The sequence below is a fragment of the Lynx rufus genome, unplaced genomic scaffold, assembly GCF_022079265.1.
Source record: "Lynx rufus isolate CCGP_SWC_20201006 ecotype Redwood Valley unplaced genomic scaffold, mLynRuf1.p SCAF_6, whole genome shotgun sequence".
NCBI classification, from domain to species: domain Eukaryota; kingdom Metazoa; phylum Chordata; class Mammalia; order Carnivora; family Felidae; genus Lynx; species Lynx rufus.
The window spans coordinates 137517792-137541789 of record NW_025814878.1 but is presented as its reverse complement, the minus strand read 5'-3'; the positions used below and the strand labels follow the sequence as shown (position 1 = coordinate 137541789).

At 49.8% G+C, this 23998-nt stretch overlaps 1 protein-coding gene across 2 annotated transcripts in view; it reads right to left on the bottom strand.

The window, feature by feature from the left end:
* The window catches only part of E2F3 (E2F transcription factor 3), a 76244-nt gene extending 54370 nt beyond the window's left edge, over positions 1 to 21874 (bottom strand). Inside the window, exon 1 of one of the 2 annotated variants that reach the window (XM_047102678.1) lies at positions 21625 to 21874. In XM_047102678.1, coding sequence (XP_046958634.1) covers positions 21625 to 21642 — 18 coding nt within the window. In that variant the 5' untranslated portion in view covers positions 21643 to 21874. The remainder of the gene's footprint in view (positions 1 to 21624) is intronic. The other variant, XM_047102677.1, reaches the window with a different exon arrangement.
* Positions 21875 to 23998: the final 2124 nt, after the last annotated feature.

Below are 23998 nucleotides of genomic sequence, written 5' to 3'. Positions count from 1 at the left end.
ACAACTAGGGTAGCTCAATATGGAAGAAATAAAAGTTCAAAAACAAATGATTCAAGTTCCCCTAGAAATCAGGGGCTTAAGAACAAAAACTCATGTATTATTTGTATGAAAAAGAGCAATTTAAAAAAGTAAGAACATTTTTATTTGTATAGCCTGCCACTGTTTACTTAGTGCTCACAAAAATTAAATGTATCAACGGCACTGGGGATGGGGAGGGGGGACACGCGCAAAAAGCTGTTGAGATTTCTGACTGGATCTGGAAGCTTCCTATACCTCAAGCTTTATGGAAGAACTAAACAATTTCCTCTCCAGTTTCCTCCTCCCCTTACGGTTTGAGAAAATGGTCCTGGAATTTTTAGGACTTTGCAATAACGGGAGGACAGCATCACCTGAGAGCATGGCTTCTAAACTTCAGCACGATGGACATTTTGGGCCCAGTAACTCTTGGTTGTGGGGGGGAGGGCGGGGAAGGGGGCGCTTTCCTGTTTGCTTAATTGCGTTCCCTGGCCTCTACCTGCTAGAGGCCAGGAGCATTTCCCTCCTCCTTCCCTCTCTTCAGTTATAACAACCAAAAATGGGAGCAGAATTGTCCCCCATTGAGATCCCCTGGCCAAAGAGAACCTTTAGTGTCTCGGCTTTTTCTTTTCCTTGGCAATTGTACAGTCCTGAGTTCCAGCAATTTTTTAAAATACCAGTGCTGGGCTTAGAATAATGAAAGAGAGAGGGAGGGCGAGACAGGAAGAGAGAGAGAGAGAGAACTCCCAACAAAATCTGCATGCACCGAAGCCATGCTGATCAAAATGGTCCTGAATATATGTAGAGTATAATTAAAAATAAATAGGTCTATCTATCATCTCTGTATACAGATAGTTGTTGTAGGCTAATACGAAGGAGATTTAGACCAGAGACCGGTCTTTAACCTGTCTCTCCAACTTGCTCCCCATACAGAGTAAGAGCTAACCCTTCTGATCACTTTCTGTGATCCACACATGCATTCCCATTCAGTCCCTCCATCTCAAGCCCGGGAGGTAGGTCGTTCATTGCCCCACGTTGGGGATGAGAGAACGGAGAGGTCCTGAAAAGTGAAATAACTTGCCCACGTTCCCAAAGCTCATGAGATTTTCAACCTAAGTAACTCCAAAGTCCAACCCCTTAACCACCTCTCTCAGCTTGGAGGGAAAAAGAAAGTCACTAAATGCCTCTGACCTTCATTCTGTTTCCCCACCTGGAAATGACATTTCTTAGTATTTCTCAGAACTGTTGCAAGAACCTGAAGGCGGTTTACTGGGCTGTGGGAGGGAAAGGACCAAAGTCCTGGCCACCGGTGAGCCATGATATTCAGCGACTTCTGGGCGAGTGTAACATTCACCTAAGGCTCACTGCGTTGGAGCGGGGGGCCCAACTCAAAGGCCAGGAGAACCACGCCCTGAGTCTGAGATCTACTCACACTTGAAAATGAACTGGTGCCACTCACTTTGAAACAGCACTATCAAGAACGTCGGTGTAAATAGTAAACATCATAATTAACCCTTAGGACTTTGAAAAGTGGAGAAGTCAGAGACATCAAGTCTGGCAGGGGAGGGGTGTGGCGAGTGGTGGGAGGGAGGTGACTGGCACTCTGGGGCTCCCTCCTTGCACAAGCTCTGAGTCACCTCCAGGGGTGCTCCAAAAGCACGGTGGCAGATGCGTCGCCACCTGGAGCAGCGAAGCCTCCCCGAGGCCCCCAAAGACGTAGGGGCCACGGTGCTGGGTGCCTGTGGCTTAGTGGACAAAATCACCGAAGGTCTGAGTGCAAGGAGGCTATGAAGATCACTTGCATTTTGACAGATAGGGACCTGGAGCCTAGAGGCCAAAGAACTGACCTTGTCTAGCCAGGCTGTGACCTCTGCCAGATGTCAGGCGCCCTGAGTCTGACCACACAGCAAACCTGCCGCGGCCTAGGCCCTGGCTAAACCCTCCCGCCTGCACAGCCCCCCTGTTCCGGGTGAAGTATTCACCGCGCACTCTGGCCCTCACCTCCAGCACAGAGTCACGTTTGTCACCTGCCTGTTTTGCCGTACTTTCTGGACCAAATTATGCTTTGGAAACTTCTAAGAGAAAAAGGAGCAAATACAAAGTGTTTCGGTAACTCAGTCCATGAAGCCGAAATGAAACGTTTAATCTTTGGGTAACAAAGTCTCATCAGGGTAAGAAGTGGCTGTCGGAGCAAACCTAGGGAGGTTCTGGATTCCTTTTCTGTAAGAAATGTAATTAGTTTGCAGTTTGGGTCACTATGGCCTGGGGAGGGTGAACATCTCTCTAATTTATCACTGATGCAGAAACAGCCAATGCCGCACCTTATACAGAACTTTTAATTCTAAATCACTTCCAGACACCTGTTACCCCATTCTCCCCCAACATCACAGCAGAGAAGGCACAGTCGGGTGGTCTGGGGGCCAGAAGACCACAGACTATTCCAAGAGAAAAATGTCCCACCCACCGTTTCATGAAGCCACATTTAGATTCTGGGTCTAATTTCAACAGATATCAGCACAGCGGAGGTACAGTTACAGTGGACATATCATTTGTCAAGAATGGAAAAACCCAGGATGCCGGGGTCACGTTGTATTGAGGGGGGTGGGTGGGAAGGAAGAAGTGAAAATACGTTTTAAAGGAAATGTGGACAGAAACTGTTACCTGAGTGGGCAGAGTTGAAGCTTTGGTCCTGGGAGGGACAGAGAAACCAGGTCAGCCGAGGTGAAGCCACGGACAGGACACCACAGTTCCCAGCATGGTGGTCACCACCAGCGCTGCCCGGGCAGGCCCACCTGTGGCCACAGTCCCAGGGTGACACTGGGTGGTGATCAGAGAGAGACACTGGCACAGGGAGGTCTGGGAAGGAGCACCAGCCATAACTGCAGATATAAGAAACAAGGCCGGGCGGCCTGTGCTATATAAATAATAAAGTGATTATACATTTACCTCTCAATCTGGAAGGAAACCTTGCCAGCTTTCACAAAATTAAGACTGTAGTTTATGCAGTGCAAGAGGAGACTTCTCTGATGAGGCGCCTTCTGTTTTTTAACATGAGGTCGGGCAATGCGGGCTGATTAAACAAATAAATGAACGATGAGGCACCATGACACATTTTTAGGAAGGCCCGTAAGATTTAGTGGCGATTTTCCCACCCTTACCACCCGTGATTGCTGAAGGAAAGGTAAATGAAGTGATTTGGGATATGAAAACAAACTTGACCTACCAATTGCCAATTTAATTACGTGTACATGAGAAATTCACTAAGCATCTCATCATTTATATTCTGGAGTAGTATTTCAGTGCAGCTAGTCTGTTAGATGTCTTAAATTATAATTTCAAATGGACTCATTGTCACAGGCCTCTGGGTCCATTTTACACACGGAATCAATAGACTCCTACTAATAAATAGGATTACTTTTCTGAGGCTCCCGGTGGGCGCTCAGCTGGACGGGTGTTTGGGAGGCCGTTTCGAAGTTCTCCAAAGAAAATTACCTTCCTGATGTTCGCCCTCAAGAACAGGAGGCATCCGAGAGAAATCGAATCAAGGGGCAACTTCCCTGCAAAGGGAAGGCTTAGCCTGGCAGGTAGACGGATTCAGACACAGTTTTAAATGCTCCTCTCGGGGTGCCTGGGTGGCGCAGTCGGTTGGGCGTCCGACTTCAGCCAGGTCACGATCTCGCGGTCCGGGAGTTCGAGCCCCGCGTCGGGCTCTGGGCTGATGGCTCAGAGCCTGGAGCCTGTTTCCGATTCTGTGTCTCCCTCTCTCTCTGACCCTCCCCCGTTCATGCTCTGTCTCTCTCTGTCCCAAAAATAAATAAACGTTGAAAAAAAAAAATAAAATAAAATAAATGCTCCTCTCCAGCCACGGGCTTCCAGACCCACCAAGACCTTTGTTCCTCCGCCAGAGAGCTAACACGTGTGCTGTGTTCGCACGTGTTCTACACAGCTAGAAGCTCCCAGTGTTGTAACTATGGCCTTTCCCGCCAGAACGCCCCAGAAGGTCCAGGGCTGCACTCCACACCGGTCCTGCTGCTGCTCCCAGAGCTGAGGGACGGCTAAACTTCTGGCCTAAGAAGCATCTGCTGAACCATTTCTTTCCCCTCTCCTTTGTATTCTACTCTGTGGTCCCACCTTGACCCACGCCCTAAATGGGAACAGATACCCTTAGCAAGGCTGAAATGTTCAACCCTTGCTGCCCCAAGATGTGAGTCCTCAGGAGAGCTCTTGTCAGTCCTTCCGTTTCACACAGTACCCGCTCTATAAATGCCACTGACCACCCGGCAGACATGGAGACACCTGACAACCCATCCCAGACAAAGGCCCTGGAAACACCTTGGGTGGGTGGGGGGGGGGACACCCTGCCTGGCTACCATCACGGTTAAAAAGGAGGCTGGGAATCACTTGGTCCGGACTCCTGCGTCTCTCACTGACCGTCTGGAAGTGTAGCCTGGGACAAACTGTGTGAGCACTGAACCTCACTTTTCTCATGCTGTGTCCAATGACACAATATATGTGAGATGCTCACTGCCACTTCTGGTGTACAAAACCATCCAATAGGCGGACGGTACGTTTATTGCCCTAAATTCACAGTGGATGGGGAGACAGAGCCCCAGACTGCAAAACTGCAAGAAAGTACAATGTTGAAAATTAATTTTAATGGAAGAAAAAAAAACACACCACAAGTATGAGAGGAGAGGGGGCAGGATCTTCCCTACATACAGCAAAACATACTATAAAGCTACCGTATTTAAAGCAGTGTGCTATTTTCTTAGGAAGGAAACAAAGGTATCAGTGGAACGGAGTAGAAGGTCCAAAATGAAACCAACACAGATCCACGTGCATGTACACACACACACACACACACACACACACACACACACTCTTTCATATGACTAAAGTGGCATTTCTTTTTTTCTCTTTTTTTTTTTAATAAGTAATCTCTACTACCAGTGTAGGGCTTGAGCTCACGACTAGATCAAGAGTCTCATGCTGTACCGACTGAGCCAGCCAGGTGCCCCAAGAGTGGCATTTCAAAATCATGAGAGTCTTGAGAATGGCTGAGCCATTCAACAGAGTGCCCTAGTATAACTGGCTATGCATCTAGGAAAAATATAAAGTTAGATCTGTAACACACACACACACACACACACACACCTTTCCAAGGAGACTAAAAAAGATCAAAATAATAAAATTATTAAATCAGGAGAAGCAAATACAGAGTATTGTTATTTTTTTTAATGTTTATTCATTGTTGAGAAAGAGAGAGAAACAGAGCACGAGCAGGGAAGGGGCAGAGAGAGAGGGAGACACAGGATCCGAAGCAGGCTCCAGGCCCCAAGCTGTCAGCACAGAGCCCAACGTGGGGCTTGAACTCTCAAGCCATGAGATCATGACCTGAGCTGAAGTCAGATGCTTAGGCTCCCCAAAATACAGAGTATTGTTATAATTTAGGGATTAGGAAAGACCCTCCCAAAACAAGCCACCAACTTCAGAAACTATTAAGATTGTAGTTTTATATATTAAAAAATGGGGGCGCCTGGGTGGCTCAGTCGGTTAAGTGTCTGCATCTTGGTTTTGGCTCAGGTCATGATCTCCTGGTCCTGAGACAGAGCCCCAAGTGGGGCTCTTTGCTGACTGGGTGGAGCCTGCTTGGGATCCTCTCTCCCTCTTTGCCCCTCCCCCACTCACAGTGTCTCAGTCTCTCTCAAAATAAACTTAAAAAAAAAAGAGCAAAACTTTGGTAGAGAGACATATTTCATAGATAAAATTAATAGAAAAATGACAGAGGGGGAAAAAGTATTTACTATGCACACACATGCATGCACACACCAGAGAAAGTCCAATATCTGAAACTCATTAAAAGTACCAATAATTCAATAGGAAAGTTATAAATAGCCTTGTAAACAAAAACGGTAGAGGATTCAAAGAGGCAATTCACAGAGATACAAATCGGGTCAGAGATGTTTACATGTATGTGTGTAAAATGAGGACAGTAATCGTACCAAATTCAGAGGGATGTTGAAGTTTAAAATCAGTAAATTCCATGCGAAGTGCTTGAAACAATCCTGGCACATAAATACACTGAATAAATATTAGTCAGTAGCAGTAACAGTAGCAGCAGTGACGGTAGGAACAAGGATCAAGAAAAACACAAACTAAAAATCAGAGATCATCATCTAGCATCACTAGCAAAGCCATAAAAGGACGTATGTTATCCAATACTGGAAAGAGTACAGGAAACCAGGCATCCGCTCTGCCCTGGCAGTGGGGACATGGGGACAGGACTGGCTCGGCCTGTCTGGAGGGCGATCTGGCCTCATCTACCTGCATTTTCCTCCCTGTGCCCTGTGACAGGCATTCAATATATAGAAATGTCACCTATGGAAAGACGCAGGTGTACAAAAACATGTATAAGGACAGTTAAAATTAGAAATAACCGAAACCACAATGGCATGGGGAGAGCTAACTATAGGAGAGCTAACTATATTCTGACAAATCCATATAATGGGCAGAGTGCAGCCACGACAGAATGAAGACCAGGGTGGAAATGCGTCCAATGGCTTGCTAAGCACAAACTGCAAGCCACAATTTGCACCTTCATATAAAACATGTATTTGCAAATTAACAAAAAAGGGAAAGTCCAAGCTGTTATTGTGGTTACGTCTAGGAAGGGAAGCAGGACTAGGTGGGAGGACCAAGTATTTTAAACTTTACTCCACTGACGGTCTTTGATTTCTTTAAATAAGCAAGCATGTACTAAAAACAAGTATTTTCTTAACAACAACAAACACGGTAGGGGCGCCTGGGTGGCTCAGGTGGTTAAGCATCTGATTCTTGCTTTTGGCTCAGCTCATGATCTCACGGTTCATGGGTTCAAGCCCCGAGTCAGGCTCTGTGCTGACAGCTCGGAGCCTGGCGTTTGCTTTGGATTCTGTGTCTCCCTCTCTCTCGGCCTCTCCCCTGCTCACACTCTTTCTCAAAAATAAACAAACATCAAAAAGAAAATTTTTTTTGAATAAAAAAAAAGGCAACGAAGTCACTGTTTCTTAACAGTCCTCAGTGGGCACCTGAGTAGATGACAGTGTCCACGGTGCCCCTTCAACAGCCAGCAGAAGCCCCACCTCTGCAGGTATGCTCCAGAGAGGAGCTATTACAGCTGGACACTAACGGAATTGTTCAACTTGAACCTGGCTCCACTCATAACCTGCCGATCTGATTGGGAATGGAAGGCAACAGCAGTATCTGTAACCCTGAGTTACACTTCTTGGGGTGTATTAAGAAGTTTGCATGCTGGTTTGGCAGTCTTCAGAACCCTTACACAACACAAAGAAGTCCCCCAGAGCAACAGATCCGGGTTCCTAATCACACCAAGTTGGGGCCAACATGTATTCCTACGGAGATCTCTTCTCTTAGGTGCACAAATAGAAGGGCACGTAAAAAGGGCAGCCAATGGGCTGACCATTTCAACACCATTAGTCCTGTATTAACAGCAAAAGGTGAAGCAAGACCCAAAAGAGCTCTTCACGTGGCCACTTGTTATGGTCAAATGGGACAATGTGTGTCGAGATCCATTTAAAAAAATATTTATAAAATTCAACTACGGTACACAGACGGCATGGCTCTTTTCTAACTTCTTTTACTCCGTAAGGCAAGACGGGAGGACCACACCCAGAGCTAGTTTGGGGAAGGATGGCAGTAGCTGAGTCATGCTAGACCTTCAGAGGTGGCGGACGTTTTAAGGGCCACACCTTGGCCACACTTGTGACACAGAGCAGCAAACGTCAGACGGAAGTCATGGGCTTAGAAAGGCTGACCCTCACACTCTTCAGCAAAGCAGGAAGCAAGAAATGAGTACCGCCTGCCTCATTTTCTCGACCTCTGTAATATCATCAACCGCAAATGGCCAACTTAACTGTCACTGTCACCAGAAGTTGTTTTGGCTGAAGGTGGACGGAAAGGGGGTGGAGTTGCCCACCAGATAGCTAGAGAGACGCTTTTAGAAGAACCACCAAGACGAACCTGGGCCATAATAAAGCCACATAATCTTCCACATGCATTTCAGGACACAGGCCTTCCATCACAAGAAACTATGGTTCCGTCCCAAACACTCCTTTTAACATGGTAGTAGTTAATTAGGTTGCTTAGGAGCAGACCAGGGTTTGGGCTGGTTGCAGAAGTGAAAAATTTCTGCCATTCTGATTAGGGTCTTTTTTTTTTTTTTTTTTTCATTCCTCTTCACGGAAAAAAAGAATCAGGTTAACACCTTTTTTTCCCCCTAGTTTCTAAGTGTAATTACACTTGTAAATAAAAGTCATAACTAATCAGAATTTCTGATTCCGTGATTTTGATTATAATTTATACGATGGTTCTTCATACTCATTCAAACTGTGGGTAGTCACGAGCTTTTCGCACAAAGAAGCGTGGTATCTGTTTAAGGCCTTTATTGGGGCTAGGGGACAGGAACCGCATGGACAGTGACCGAGTGGCTGGCCACTCTGTGCCCAGCTCCAGGCTGGACGCTTTCCCGTGGTCTCTCATTTCATCTGCTACTCACAATATCTTTAAATACCCAAATTACCAGACATGTGAGGAGACTGACCATTTCACTTCCAGATAAGTCTTGTACATCTGGCTGGCAATTTGGTTATAAAGATTTTTAATGGTGCTAGATAAGAGGACCGTGAGAGAGAAGGAATTAAAAGGAGGAAAATATTTGTCAGGCAAACATGTCAACAGTCTCTGGAGAAAAGGGAGGGAAGCAGTTTCCCTGTTTGCTGGATGATGAAAAGCCCAAAGAAGGCTAAGAATTTCTGTTACCGAGTTCTGGGCTTTGGCGTGCAGGATCCTCCCGGAGTCCTCTGGTTTCAGGGAGGGACGCCAGGCCCAGGAAGGGATCAAGGGGTTCTGCCAGCTGTGAACTGTCTTGATACACCCAAGACTATCGCTTATAAGCTCTGTTACTAGAATTGCACTTCTAGAAGCAACACTGCAGCACAGCTAAGGCCTTAGCTTTCCCCCAGCCCTTTTACGCTGAGAGGGATCTTTTCTCAAACAGTGCCTCTCAAACTTGGTGCACCAGAATGACCTGGGGGTAGGGGCTGTTTAACCTACTACTGCTGCTCCCTTCCCCTCCCCACACCCCCCCCAGAGTTTCTGACTCTTTGGGTCTTGGGTGTGACTGGAAATCCTGCATTTCTAACATGCTCCCCAGTGCTGCTGCTGGTCTGGGACCACATACTGAAGAACCACTATTCTAAGAGACCAGACCAGAACCCATCGAAGATAAGACAAGGCTGCATTTTTTTATGTGGCAAAATCTTTATCAACTGCGACCTGAGCCACACAAAGGCAGGGAATTTTGTCTGTTGCTGGGTGCCCGGCGTCTGGAACGGGGGCTGGCACGTACCTGGTGTGCTGTACGTATCTACTAGGGACGTCAACTGAATCCGTAGGCTCCGTGGTAGAAACTGGCCCACGTGGGTGGGAGTGGGCAAGAGAGAGTGGTTGCATTCACACCAGGCTGCTAACAGTTTTTTTTTTTCTTTTTCATGGTCACAACAGAATACATTTTTAAGTATTTCACAACCAGATCTTCGGGAGGGGGAGAAAAAAAGCCTTAATTTGTTGCATGTGCCATTTTCCTTGGTGTAAATTCTTCCACCAAGGTCGATTACAAGTTACCATCCTGGCATCACTGATTGCAGACTTAGGGAGAGAGGAGCACAGGTGGTTCTTGTGAGCAGGTGGAAGGTCTCCACACACCCCCGGGTGCAGCTAAATGTTGGGAGTCCACACCAGGGCTGCCCAGCTGCCCTCCTCATGGCATATTCAGGTCTTTCTGGTCCTGCAGCCTAACACTTCTTTATTTTACAAATGACTTTTTTTAAACGTTTATTTTTGAGAGAGACAGCGTGAGCAAGAGAGGGCCAGAGAGAGAGGGAGACACAGAATCTGAAGCAGGCTCCAGGCTCTGAGATGTCAGTACAGTGCCCGACGCGGGGCTCGAACTCACAGACCGTGAGATCACGACCTGAGCTGGTTGGATGCTTAACCATCTGAGTCACCCAGGCACCCTGTCAACACTTCTTTAGAATCCAAGGTAAATGACCCACATATTCCTTCCGAAGCATCTAATTCTGAACATTCAAAACTCAGATTTTCCATGTTTTAGTACGCGGGTGTGAATGGAAGTCTGAACTACAGTATTAATTCTGCATCCATTTTCTTTAGGTTAGTAGAAAGGAACAAATTGTGGCACTTCAAAAGGAGGTAGAACTGATTTATTTCTGTTATCTGCTTCTGTGTGTACCACAGTTAATATCGTCACTTGCAAACGATAATAAACACGGTGCAAAAAAATTTTTTTCCCTTAATTTATAAATTCAATCTAGTCTTCAACAATATATAAATTTCCCGGTTGACTGGTGTATTTCAAAATGTTTGGAATGCACAATTACTACATATGATGAATAATGTTTATTATGCATTTCTTCTCTTACCGAGTATTTCGTACCAAGTAATCCTTCTCAGTTGAATTTGATTCATTTTTGCTAGTTTCTTAATAATACGCTAACAGATGTTTCTTCAATCTCCACAGACGATTGCCATTATTTTTCTAAAAATTTTCACCTTTTTAATTTGTTTTTTGATATATACATTTAAGATTATTTTCTCCTGCGCATTTGTTGTTATTTTTCTTTTTAACGGAAGTGTCGTTGACACGTATGATGTTAGTTTCAGGTGTACAACATAGTGATTCAACAATTATACACCTTACGAAATGCTCACCACAGTGAGTGAGGTGACCATCTGTCACCATATGAAGTGACTACAATATTATTGACTACATTCCCGGTGACTGACTTGTCTTATAACTGGAAACTTGTACCTCTTAACCCACTTCACCTTATTTGCTAAGAGCTGATGTGCGCTGGAAGGCAAGCTCTACTTAACAACGAAGGTACCACTCGCGACAGTCAGATAGGCAACGACAGCAAACACTTCAGGGTTTAGCGCGTTTAGCACTTCACACACATTATGGCATTCAACCTTCCCAGGGACTGAGGTAGGAACCCCAGTTCCGGTGAGGGAAACGGGGGTGGGGGGGGAGGGCAGTGGTGTGCCCAAATCATCAAAGTACGACGTGGTCCCGCTGGGATCAACAACCATGCCGAGAAGTAGGTCCTGAGCGGGTCTGTCTTAATCACCCAGGTAAGTAAATGATAAATGCCAACACTTCCTAGGCCTTCCCTGAACTGCAGACTTTGATCCTTTCTTCTCCAAGTGACAGGGAAGCTTCAAGTGGCCGATTCACAGCATGCCCGACCATAAACCAGACAGAGCTTCACCAGGCTGTGCACAGCACGTTTTCTCTGTATCATCGACCAAGAGGGAGAGCACAGCTCCAGGGTTCCCCCGGGGGTTAGGCATGCCAAAATTAAAGTCCAGCTACGAGAAACCATGTGCTTTGAAAATCTCTACTGTTATTTCAAAATGTTAATGTACACTTTATATAGAAGACGCATCTCCGTGATTCCCCGTTTCTGCTCTTTCTTCAAGGTCTGGTACACTAGTCCACAACGGGGGTGGGGGTCAATTCTGCCCCCAGGAGACATGTGGCAATGTCCAGAGGCAACCTTGATAGTCTTTTTTTTTTTTTTAATCTTTATTTTTGAGAGAGAGTATGAGCCAGGGAGGAACAGAATAAGAGAGGGAGTCTTTCCTCCAGAGGAGTACTCAAAGACTGATTTTTAAAGGCTCATGTGCGAGAGCCTAAGAAAATTCAAGTTTTGTTGTTGTTGTTGTTGCTTTGGTTTTTGTAACCAGCAAAATCAGAGAGCCTAGGAAATCACGGTCCAAAGAGCCATCCTAGTTCAAGACGGAATTATGTGACCTTTCTTTATGCACAGTACTCTCACTCTCTAGCTGGCTCTGGGCTCTGACAGGTTGCAAACCGTTGGCTTTCTCGAAGCAGCCAGAAGCCAGGCCCGGACCTGGTAAAGCATGTAATAAATAACATCTGATGGCTCGTCTCTACGAGCCCTGGCAGTATCGATCCCCCAAATCAACCTGATGGATCTGTCTCGTTTTCATATTGCGCTGCGAGAAGTGAAAACAACACAAAGGTTTTTGTGGCACCACATTAATTTTTTTTTTTTTTTTCGAAGTTAGGGAGACCAGTTCTTGGCTCGCCATCGTTCATCAAGCCTTGCACTATGACCTCTCTGCCAAAGCCACGTTTCCAGTGCGCGGCCCTAGCCTCTCGGAAGGCTGGACGGCCTCCGGCGTCACTCACAACCAACTCCCACCAAATAACCGTCTCCCCGAGGCCGCGCTCCGCCGCAGCCGTCCCGGCAGCCCCAGGACTGAAACCCGCGGACAGTCTGAAGTCTCCCTTCTCTTCTCAGCCCGTCCCTCACTTCCGTGCTGCCTTTCCACACGCTCACCGCTGCTGTCCCGCTTCCCGGCTCGTTCAACCTACGGCGCCCAGAGCCTAGACGGTGTGACCCGGTTCCCTTCCCGGGGAGATTTCTTGGCTTTCTGTCCTCTCGGCAACCCGCTCCCTGCAGGCCTCGGTGCGGCATTAGCCCCCACTCGGCGCTCCCGACCGAGGTCCTCCGGCCTCCGGAGCCCCCTCACGCTTCGCCCGCTTTGCGCCGTGGGTGACCGACCCATCTTCAGGGACATAGGGACGCCGGAAGGGGGCGGGCGTCGGGTACCAGCGCACCTGCCCCGCTTCCCCGGGGCCTCCGGGCTAGTCCCTCCGACCGAGGCACGAGTGGAGGCCAGCCTCACGCCAGCGCGCGGATTCTGCGCCCGGCTCCAGCTCGGAGAACCGTGCTTCCCGACCTACGGCGGTGTTTGCCCAACGTCCCGGGAGATCAGATCTCGGTATTTCTCTCACTGAAGAGGGTAGAGGTAGCGCGTGGAATGAGTGCCACGGGCCATTCTTATTATCAGGGAAGCTCGGGGAAACACTGGGTTCTTTCTTTCTGCCGGGTGTCTTGAGTCTCTACTGTAGGAGGAGTACAGCGTCAGAGACCACGGAGGAGAACATCCAGGAATGAGCGGAGACTTTGTAGCCAGGTTTAGGTGGCCCCACTCATCAGGGGGGCCCTGAGCCAGCCCCCTAACCCCTGGCTGTCGAGTCCTTCCCACGTCAACAAGCATGATGATAATGCCCACTTCATAGGTTGTTATGCGGATAGTGGGCTAATGTGCGTGAAGCACTCAATTTGGTGCCCTCCATACACGCGGGCACTCGATAAACATTAGCTATTATTATCCCATAGACCAGAGACTGCTGAGTGGTAGCCCTTAAGCCAAATCTGTCCCAGAGACCTATTTTGTTTGGCTTGCACATTTTCCTTTTTAATCGAGCCAACATTTTAAAACTGGTAGATTTCTGGCATTTTAAGGTTGAAGGACGGGCAGCAGGCAGGGCCTGCCTTACCCTCTGGCAGACCTCGCCCAGGGCTGGGTCCCACGGCCCCCTCTTGATAGGGCGTTTCTTCTTTGTTCAAGCAAAGCCCGCACATCACGATCCCCACCCCACTACCCCGCAGGGAACTCCCTGCCTGACCCTCGTACCAAGGCCAATCTCTATTCTCCACCAACTCTACCAACATATCCAACGTTAGGTTCTATTTTCCTTCAGTCCAAACGGTCTCTCTGTCTGTGACCTGTCTTCTACTCCCTACCTCTGCCTTGGGATGGTTCCCTAGCCCTGAACAATCTCCTCAATCTTCTGTCTGCACCTAGCACCGGGGCTCCACCTGAGAATGCACAGGAGAACGATCTGGGACACACACCCATGTGGGGATCCCACCCCCACAGGTTCTAATTAATCTGGGCGGAGCCCGAGTTTGGGTTTTTCTGGGGAAATGCCCAGATGATTCAGGTGTGTACCCTCGTGTGCCCCGAGCCTGCTGACCACGGGAGCCAGGTCTCCCCGCTCTCACGGCCGGCGGGCTCGTCCTCTTCTGCACCGCACAACCGAGGACTAGAAGAGTCTTGTTTTCGCTCCTGACTCCTGTTCAGTCTTGCTTGCGAATCACCTTGTGTTTAAAGCCTGTCTCCCCACACAGGCTGTAAACTCGCGAGTGGGCGGGTCACACCTCACACTTCGTTTGCATCCCCAACCGGACCCGGGGGCCGGCACACTGCGGGTGTCTAACGAACGCGCGCCTCTCAAGTATCTGAGTCTCCGGGGTCGAAGACACCGCGGGGACGTACATGATGAAAACACCACTGACCGACCGAGACCGACTTCTGGGAGCTCGCAGGTTTGGAGGAGGGAGTCAAGGGCACCGACGATGGGGCTACAGGGAGGTGCACTTGATGGGCCGGTGAGGAGGGCGGCAAGAGAGGCCAGGCGGAGTGGGAGGAGAAAGAGCCCACGAGCAAGTGAATGCACCAGAGGGACACCTGCAGCCTCTCACGTGCCAGGTCAGACCCGAGCTGGGAGGAAGGGAAGGCAGGACGGGAAAGGCGAGGTTTCACCGTGCCTCGAACGAGGTGGTAATTAATTTAGTACGTCACGGGAGCAGCCAGCAAAGGCCGAGATTCTGGCATCCTTCTAGAAGCCAGGCAGAGGGAGAGGGGAGGGATGAGGGGGAAGAAGAGACCTAACACAAAAATCGAGGGTCGAGAGGAAGCTGAGAAGGGGAAACGGAGGCCCAGAGGCCGGTTCCCTGACTCTGGAGAGCAACACGGCCCTCCCCTCCTGGGGCCTCGCGCCGCCCAGGCACCCCGATTTCTGCCGTTCAATCTTAAGCCGTGGTTTACTGTGCATAAGTGAAATCATGTTAACAGTACAACTTTATTAACACATTTAATCACAGAAATAAAGATTTTAGTCACGATGCTGTTACTACTGCTAGTTCTATTGTAATAAGGAGCTTATTTTTCTGTTCCTTCTCCCAAGTCAGTGCACAGCTTATAAAGAGCCACAGATCCGAACAGCTACGTCAGGAGAAAGCAGCCCCGTGCCTCACCCCTCCTGCCTATCGCCGCCATCTGTGGAGGTGGAATTGGGTTTATTTTTTTTTTCCTTTTAAATTTTCTCCACTATATAACAAGGATCTCCTTTCCTCCAATTTTTTAAATTTTTTTTCAACGTTTATTTATTTTTGGGACAGAGAGAGACAGAGCATGAACGGGGGAGGGGCAGAGAGAGAGGGAGACACAGAATCGGAAACAGGCTCCAGGCTCTGAGCCATCAGCCCAGAGCCTGACGCGGGGCTCGAACTCACGGACTGCGAGATCGTGACCTGGCTGAAGTCGGACGCTTAACCGGCTGCGCCACCCAGGCGCCCCTGGAATTGGGTTTAAACGAACACAGGCTGGTGGTCCATCTTCCAACCCCAGGAGGTAGGTGCTACGATCTTCCCATTTTACAGGTGAGGACATTAAGACACAGAGCAGGTGGTAAGCCCCAGGCCACACAGCCGGCAGGTGGAACCACAGTTAGAACTCAGGCACTCTGTCTCCAGACTCCATCGTCCGACCCTTCACTTTTCATCTTTTAGGTGAGGGTGAGGTCTTGTACGCACGGGCCCCCCTCTCTCCCAAGGCCTGCCAGACCCAGAAGGGCTCAAAAGGGATGGTGTTTGGGGCCATGGGGCTACAGCTCTGGTCTTCTATCTCTAGAGCCTTGGAGTAGAAATGGCAGAGGGCAGAGGAGGGGTGAGCCCAAAAGGCTAGGAGTTCACTCCGGTGTCGGGAGCCACAGCATTTGGGGTCATGAAAACCCGAGCGTGGAGAAGCCCTTCTCAGCAGGTTCGGGCAGGAGCATGCCGGAGGAGCTGGCCCGGAGGACCAAGGGCATTCAGCTTCGTGCTCCCTGAAAGACGGGCTCCATTTACCAAAACACTCTTCTGGGAAAAGGAGTCTCACTGATGACAACTGCCAGCATCGTGCTGCCTCCTGCTCGCTGGCTGGGAGACCATCTCTATCCACAGCCCCTCTCTGTTTTGGGGATTACAGACGGGCCACAGATCCGAGCCCCTAACGAGTGGAGGAACCACAGCCACCTCAGATTATGTTTCACTTTTAGGCTTCAGGGCTTGGAGGGATTCTATTTTTAAGCTTTCTCGGTTCCACGCGTAAAAGAAGACATTTTAATGAAATTAGTTCTGGGTTTTAGGGGACGGTGGCTTCCTCTGCCAAGAATTAACGGGCCAGTCACTTTGTTAAACCAGAAGTCTTGCTGCAGGAAGAGCATCTAATCCAGCGTCACCGGCCAAGTACCTGGGGACCTGTGAAAGCCACTCCAAGCCACTGAGGGGGCGGATGGCCCAGGATAGAACTTCCAGTACCAGAGCTCCACGGTGTGCCCCTGTCCTGAACAAAGTTTCAGAAATCCTTTTAGGTTCTATTCTCTGTAAAGTCCATCTTTCACCTTTTAAGTGCCAGAAAACGTCACGTACACAGAGAACAAACTTGTAAATAACAAAACGTTAAAAATATTATGTTTTATATAAGCCAGTCACCCCTTCCATTAAAAAAAAAAATTTTTTTTTAAAAATTCCCTTTCATTTAACATCTAAAATAGCTTTGCTTATCCTGAATCTTTGAGAATGGGTTGTTACTCCAAGACCCACTGTTCAAAAGACACTTCCATGGGTGCCCATTAAAAAAAAAATGTCACCACTCCTAAAAGGGAGTTTTCTACACATCCCAATTTCCCCATCTAGAGCACATGAGACGCGGTTAACTTTCTCTTGGTGAATGAGGCTTCCTCTAAGAATTCAAAGTCTCCAGTTTCAGTCCTGGCTTTGCCATTAGCTAGCTTGTGACCTTGGGAAAGTAACTGAACTCCGCTGGGGCTTAATTTCTTCACCTGCAAAACGAAGCAGATTGGGTCAGACAGCTCTCAGCGTTATGACTCACACCAAGACCTCAGGAGTTGTCAGTTGTTGCCTATGCTAACCTAAAGCATTATTCTTAGAGACTGTCAAGTTATAAGAATATTGCCTAGACCCTACAGATAGCCCCAGACAGCTGGGCCACAGCAACAGAAAGTGGACTGAAGTAGAGTATAGTTGACCCTTGAACGCAGGTTTGAACTACACGGGTCCACTTGTATGAGGGATTTTTTTTTGGTTTTTCTTTTCTTCTTCTTCTTTTTTTTTTTACAGTACTCTTAAGTGTATTTTCTCTTCCTTGTGATTTTCTTAATAACATTTTCAGTTCTCTGGCTTACTTTATTGTAACACTGTGAACAATATGTATGCAAAAGATGTGTTAACTATGTTATTTCTGGTCAACAGTAGGCCACTGGTAGTTAAGTTTTTGGGGAGTCAAGAGCTCTACTCAGATTTTTTACTGTGTGTGTGTGTGTGTGTGTGTAAGCTGTTCAAGGGTCAACTTTTCTTTTCTTTTTATCCTCTCCTTGTTCCATCAGCTGTCAATTCTCCCATCACCCTCCAGCTGACATAAACCCCTGCCTTAGTTTACAAATCTAAGTAGTAGCTTCTTGCTTTGCTCAGGTTCCCCAGCAAAGCACAGCGCACGGGCCTCATGATAAAATCTGGCAACCAATGGGCGTTATCTCTTCTTGTTCAAAGCGGTCTTGTAGATGACTGTGACCGCCATGGCCCCAAGACTGCCCCCCGTTAGGGCTTGGGGAAGACTGAGAATGCAATCTCGTAACCTGTACATTCTTCTAGTTCTAAAAACACACTGCTTTGTGGTGGGAGGGGCGAGGGAAGTGTTTGAAGCAAAAGTGACAACAGAAAATAAACCAATTTCCTTCTTATTGGAGCAAACCTTTGTGCACTATCCCTCTGTATTCCCCCCCCCCACACACACACACGAGCTTCCCGTCCCCATCTCTCCTGTTGCTTTTCCAAGCCCTTCTGTTGTGTAACTTTTCTTGGTGTTAAGATACATTTTCCAAGTCACTCTTTGAAGCCAACGAGAGGATCAGAGTAGGAGGAAGGAGATACCGTTAGTGGTTTCCTATATTTACTGCTTTCCCAGTTATTGTCCCTTCCTGGTCCCATGAAAAATGATTAGTAGAAAAAAAGGCTTCTTAGCAGTTGTAACTATGGTCCCTACAACACAATTTTTAAGCTGAGAACACGCATGAAAATATGCATTAAACCGCATACTTCCTACCTCAAAGAATTCAGGAAAAGTTCCTTTTTAAAAACTGAATGGAAACAGAGAATCTGATTAAGAACCGAAATCTACTTCTGTGCTGTGCACGCTTTGGGGGTGATTTCGCGGGCACCGACACGGGACTGGATATCATGAGCACGAGCCAGTGTTGGTTTTCACTCCTCCTGGTTTCAAAACGTTGGTGGGAAAATAGGTGGTTCAAAAAGGAATGGGAGCTGGTTGGCCCGGCCAAGTGGAAGACAAGGGAATCCCATGAAATCAGAAAAGCAGCCAGAAAATGAACGCAGACTATCTGAAGCTTTGCCAAATGGATCCCAGTCATGTGGAAAGGGGTTAAAGGGGTGGGTGGTAGATCTCTAGGGAGGCAATAAAGACAGAAGAGTTAAAAGGAAACTACTGCATGAGACCTCTGAAAAACAAGAATAAAAGCAACTTTCCCCTCACAGCCTCTAAATCTGCAGGTGCTGCTTTTTATTCAGGTCTAAGCTCTGAGTATTATTTTCTGTTTTCAAGGCAGCTTTACACAGAGCGGCATTAATCTCCGAATCTACTCTTCCAAGGTGACGACTTATAGAAAAACAACGACGACGACAAAAAATCCTTCCCTGTTTGCAAGCTTGGGTTCCTTAGCTCACAGGGCCACAGTTGAGGGTGCTTCGTCTCAGAGGATGATTAGAGTGGTGCCCTTGGTACTGATTATAGTGGAGCTATTTGCACTGCCCGCGTCTGGGCACCGCATTATATTAAAACTTCCATTTTGGGGTATGTAGCGACTAAAAATTCTCTCCTAGTTTAAACTTGGCATCAATCATGTATCTCAGCAGAAGCAAGATTATTGAGTATAGAACCACAGGAACCCAGCATTTTTCTTTTATACTTGCACAGGAAAAAAACCAGTCCCGGCTATATACGTGGTCTATGGTTCCTCCATTCTTACACAGAAATTTCAAGCATGTGGGTTCTTTCCCAAAGTGTAATCAGCAGGCTGCTGTAACTGGATTAAATTAAATCAGATGTGAAAGGCCACTGTCTCTTGCATTAATATATCCCAAATTTTCTAGGCCTTGGATGAAATCATTTCATCCACGAGGGAGAAAATGATGAAGTCCTTTCTGCTCCAGAAAATAGCTCCTCTGTGGTTCTCTACAGTTCTTCCATTTCCAACAGTTCACCATCTGAACACGAATTTACCTAGAGCGTGCCTCGGACCTGGTGACGACGGACAGCTCAGTCCTACAAACGCCACCAAACACAGACTGCACCCAAAAGTTAGCAGGTCCGTGGCGTCATGGGAGGAGCGGAGCCCAGGCAAAAAAAAAGTGGGGATGAGTTGATCTAAATTTATCACAACCCAAGGCACAAGATCATGCTCAGGCAGTTCGACACCTTCTCTATATATTCCTGTCCTACTGACATGCCCCCGTTTTACCCATTGCTGGGACAGCCATGTGTTGTGGATTTAAAAACCCAGACTAATTGGGTATAAGGAATGACATATCCCTTTAGAAAACTCGTAACCATTTTACTCATACATGTAAACAAAGGAGGGCTGTACACGAGGTCCCATACAATTGCTCTAAGTTATAAAAGAAGTGACATTTCTGGATCGTAGTTTTATTGGGCATCTATACTATTCACCAGGCACTGTGCTAAGTGTTTTACACGGATTCTCATATTTAACCCTTCAAAAAAAACTTAACGGCAATATTGCTGTTGTTCCTATTTTACAAAAGAGGAAAACTGTTTTGAGAAATTAAGTTATTTGCCTAAGAGCACGAAACCTGTAAATGATAAGAGGCGACTTGGCCAGTAAGGTAGTACTCCTATTTTCTTCCCCAAAAGGTGAGGTTCTGCTCCCGTTAAGTTCTTAGATGTTCTTGAGAACTAGAACCAGCTGGGTCTGCAACTCTGGCCTCCCGAACAGAATTCTCAACCTCTTCTTGGACACAAAGTGTTTAAATGGTCTCTTTGCTCAGCCAATCACTCAGCCATCCCCATGCTGTCATTCCCGGTTCAGGGAAAGAAGATCAACAAAATTTCAAGACTGGAATCACAGTCTAATACAATTTTGATAAGAAGAAAATCACACTTCGCGTTCAATGCTCATGACTTTGGAATAATAATCTCATGGCAAAAAAGATAAAGTTTTGAAAGAACTTGGAAGCCAGTGAGGGTAATTTTTACACTTTAAATACAATGAAGTCCAGGGAAGTTTGGCTAGACAAGTTTTGGAGGCTCCAAGAGCAGGCTAAGAGTCAAAAAAAAAAAAAAAAAACAAAACAAAAACAAAACACCAGCAATCTGGTGGTCTCATAACTTCCCATTGTCAAAAGTACTCTCCCATAAGTCTGAATCCAATGCAAGAATTATGTCAATAGCTGGTTGTTTCCGGTTAAGTTTATGATATAGTAACACGACTGTGTAAGGGGCCAATATGCTTTAAATATATCCAAACATGTTTAGGTCAGGTCAAGTAACAGTATTTAACGCCAAAAGCATGGAATATTCTTGTGACTGAGATCCAGCATACTGGATACAGTGTGTCTAAGTAGGTACTGAACTCTATCTCCCCCCTGCTGGCAGACCCTTGTCACTAAAAACCAGGAGCTTCTTTGAGACTATCACACATCCTCAGCAAGTATCTGTGGGGCTGGAAAGCAGTTAAGACCCAGCCATGGGAGAAACTGGAAAGAGTATGGGAATAAGAAATTTTCGTTATTCCAAGACCCGTCTCATTTCCCCAAGTGCTGCCTATGTGCTGACTTTCTTAAAGACCCCTGCAAAATCTTGATTCTCCAAAAAACAAACCCATTTGGAACTGACACAAGGTGAGGTCAACGACTGGTATTTATCAACCATTTATGTGACTCTCGTTGGTTGCCAGCCTCGTGGGGGCCAAGCCTCACCACGAGGGTGAAGACAGGAGCCATGGAGGAAGGGAATGAAGGAGAAAAAGGAGAAAGGGGAGAGACCTCCGGGCCACACTTCTTTCGAGTACCAACAAAAAGAGAAGCCGCATACTGACCTAAATCATCTCTCAAAGGCGCTTTATAAATTACAGGGACAAAGGGAGGGGGTGGCGGGTGGCCTGGGAATCCTACAGACACCCTACCCTCTGACCCGCCCCCCTCCCCCTCCAGCACAAGGGAAGAAGACAGAAAACAGAGCTCAACTCGGCCATTGGCGAGAAGCACCCCCCCCTCCGGTTTTCAATCGCCCATCCATCGGCCCCCTAGAAAAAGATACATGTAAACACCATACCCACCCCCCGGGGCGGACACTCCCGGCCCGAGGTTCCTAGAACCGGAGGCCGGGGCATTTACTTACTTAGATTTTTCTTGCTTACTCATTTCCCTCAAGCACCCAACCCCCCGTTCCCACTCCAAAACCCCGCTCAACCGCCTACCCCCACGGCTCCAGCCCCTAACAGAATCCGGTGCCCCCCGCGGCGGCGGCAGCCCCCGAGCCGTCCCGGTCACTAACCTGCTGCTGTAAGGGCATTTCCGAAACCAGCCTGGCTCCGGGGGAGGTGGGGGGGCCGGCTGGAGAGGGGGCCCGGAGGGCCGAGCAGACCGGCGGCGCCGGGCGAGGGCGGGCGCCCGTGGTGGGGGGGGGGGGGGGTTAGGGAGAGCAGAGGGAGGGTGGCCGCGCCGGGGGCGGGTGCGAGGGCGCCGGGACCGTCCCAGGCCAGGGAGCCGGCGAGCAGGAGGAAGTGGGTGCCCCCCTCTCCCCCTCCAGCGCCCCCTCCCGCCGCCGCCTCCTCCCCAGTCACAGGCGCGTCCTCCGCGCACGTGTGCGAAACGTCACCGGCGGGTCCCGGGGAGAGGGACAGACCCAGCCGGCGGGACGGGAACACGGCTGCCCCCGCCCTCCGTCGCCGGGGGGCGGGGAGGGGGACAGGGCGGGGAAGGAAGGGGCAAGGGGAGAGGCGGGTCAAGGGCAGGCCCGGGGCCCGGCGAGGAAGGCCCGGGCGCTCGGGCCACGCGGGCGCCGCCGCTGCCACCGCCAGGATGCGCCCAGGCCGGGTCGCCTGCCCGCGGGTCCCTCGCCCCCAGACAGCCCACGCCCCAGCTCGCACCCGGCTTCCAGCCCCACCTCCCCCGCCGCCCCTCTCCGCCTCCCCCACCCCTTTGTTGCCGGGAGTTCCAGATCCCAAAATGTGTCAAGCGCAGCCTGGCAGAGCCCCTGCGCCCCGAGCACGCCTCAGGGACCCCCGGCCGCCAGCGGGCCTCTGAGGCCGGCGGAGGGTGTGGGGCGATCACCCCAACTGTCCCCCCGCTTTCCAGCCCCCAGAGTCCCCCACTCCCCAGTTCACTACTCCCTCCCCCCCCACCCCCTTCTCCATCCGGGGCGTGACCCCTTCCTACGCCCGAGAAAGAGGAAGCTTCGAGTTGGAGGGGAGGGGAGGGTGGGGGTAGGGAAAAGTGCAGGAAAAGAAGGGGGGACCGCGAAAAGTTTCGGAGTGTTTGACGTGGTCCGCGCCAAGGCGATCCCCGCTGCCCCGCGCGCCTGGCGGAGCCCCCCGACCTCCGGGCGCAGGGGGGCAGTGCACGAGGCTAACAATAAAGCCCCGTTGGAGGGGCGGCCGCCGAGGCCCGCGACGCTCGGCCCTGCGCCGTCCCGGGGCGGCCCGCAGCGCGCCCACCACCCCGCGCGGTGCGAGCCCACCTCCCGCCCGGGCTGGGGACGGTGGGAACCGGAGGGCATTACCGGAGGGCCGCCGCCGCCGCCGCCGCCGCGTCCCAGCGCTGGTGGCTGCTGCAGCAGCCCGGCTCTGCTGGAGGGTCCGTGCGGCGTGGTGTAGAGGAGGCTGCCGGCCGTCTGCTCCGCGCCGGGGGCACTGGGGAGGAGGGGGCCGGCGGCGACGGCGCCGCTTTGGAGGGAAGAGGAACAGGAGGTGGTGGAAGTGTTCGTGGTGAGGATCTGGATGTACGCGCCCGGGGCGGCAGCGGCGGCGGCGGCGGGGAAGCCGGGGCTGGCTAGCAGTGCCCTTTTGTCCATGGAGGCTGCTGCGGCGGCGGCGACGACAGCCGCCCCCTCCCCACCCCCGGCGGTCACCAGGTACTGCTCCAGGGCGGGCTGGATCCCCTTTCTCATCTCTCGCTCCTGCTCTTTTTATTGCTATGGTATATTAATGTATTGTTTTCAATTTCTTTTATTATTTGCAGTCGGAGTTTCCAAGTCTCTCCTCCTTCTCTCCTCCCCGCCCGGCGCTTCCGAGCCCCTTCTGTCTCGTTTCTTTTTATTTTTCCGCACCGCACGGGCACCGGGGGCCAAAAATAATCGGGGCTCTGGAGAGAGGAGGGTCCCGGCCGCACGGATATCGGGCCCCGAGGGGGGATGGAGGCGTCGGGGGCGGCCGATGCAACGGATTGCGAGGCGGCGGCGGCAGCCCGGGTGCTGCGGCCGGCAGCTGAAAAATGGCTCCAGGAAGCTGCTGCTGACAATGAATGAAGGGATACGGTTTACGCGCCAAGGTCCTCCCGCGAAACTCAGATTTCCCGCCGGCTTTTCAAACCATATTTGCATATCCCCGCCCTTCAACCCGCCGAGGACCGTTCCCACAGCCCATTGGGCCTCTAGCTCCTTACTTAAGTCCCAATCGTGGCGCAGGGCCGCGGCTGGCTGGTTTCCATTGGCTGTCTTGCATCACGGTTACCGGGGCGACAGGGGCCTCATTTGCATAGACCTCCTTGATTGGCTAAGGGAGAGCAGGGTCTTTGGGAGGTGGGGCAAAAGCCTTTCCTTCTCTCCCACGGAAAGCCACGCCTTGTCCAAGCTCCGCCCGGTCCCCGCCCGCACGCCGGGCGGGGGCTGCTGACCTGGGCAGGCGCTCAGCGCCCCGCAGACTCAGTGT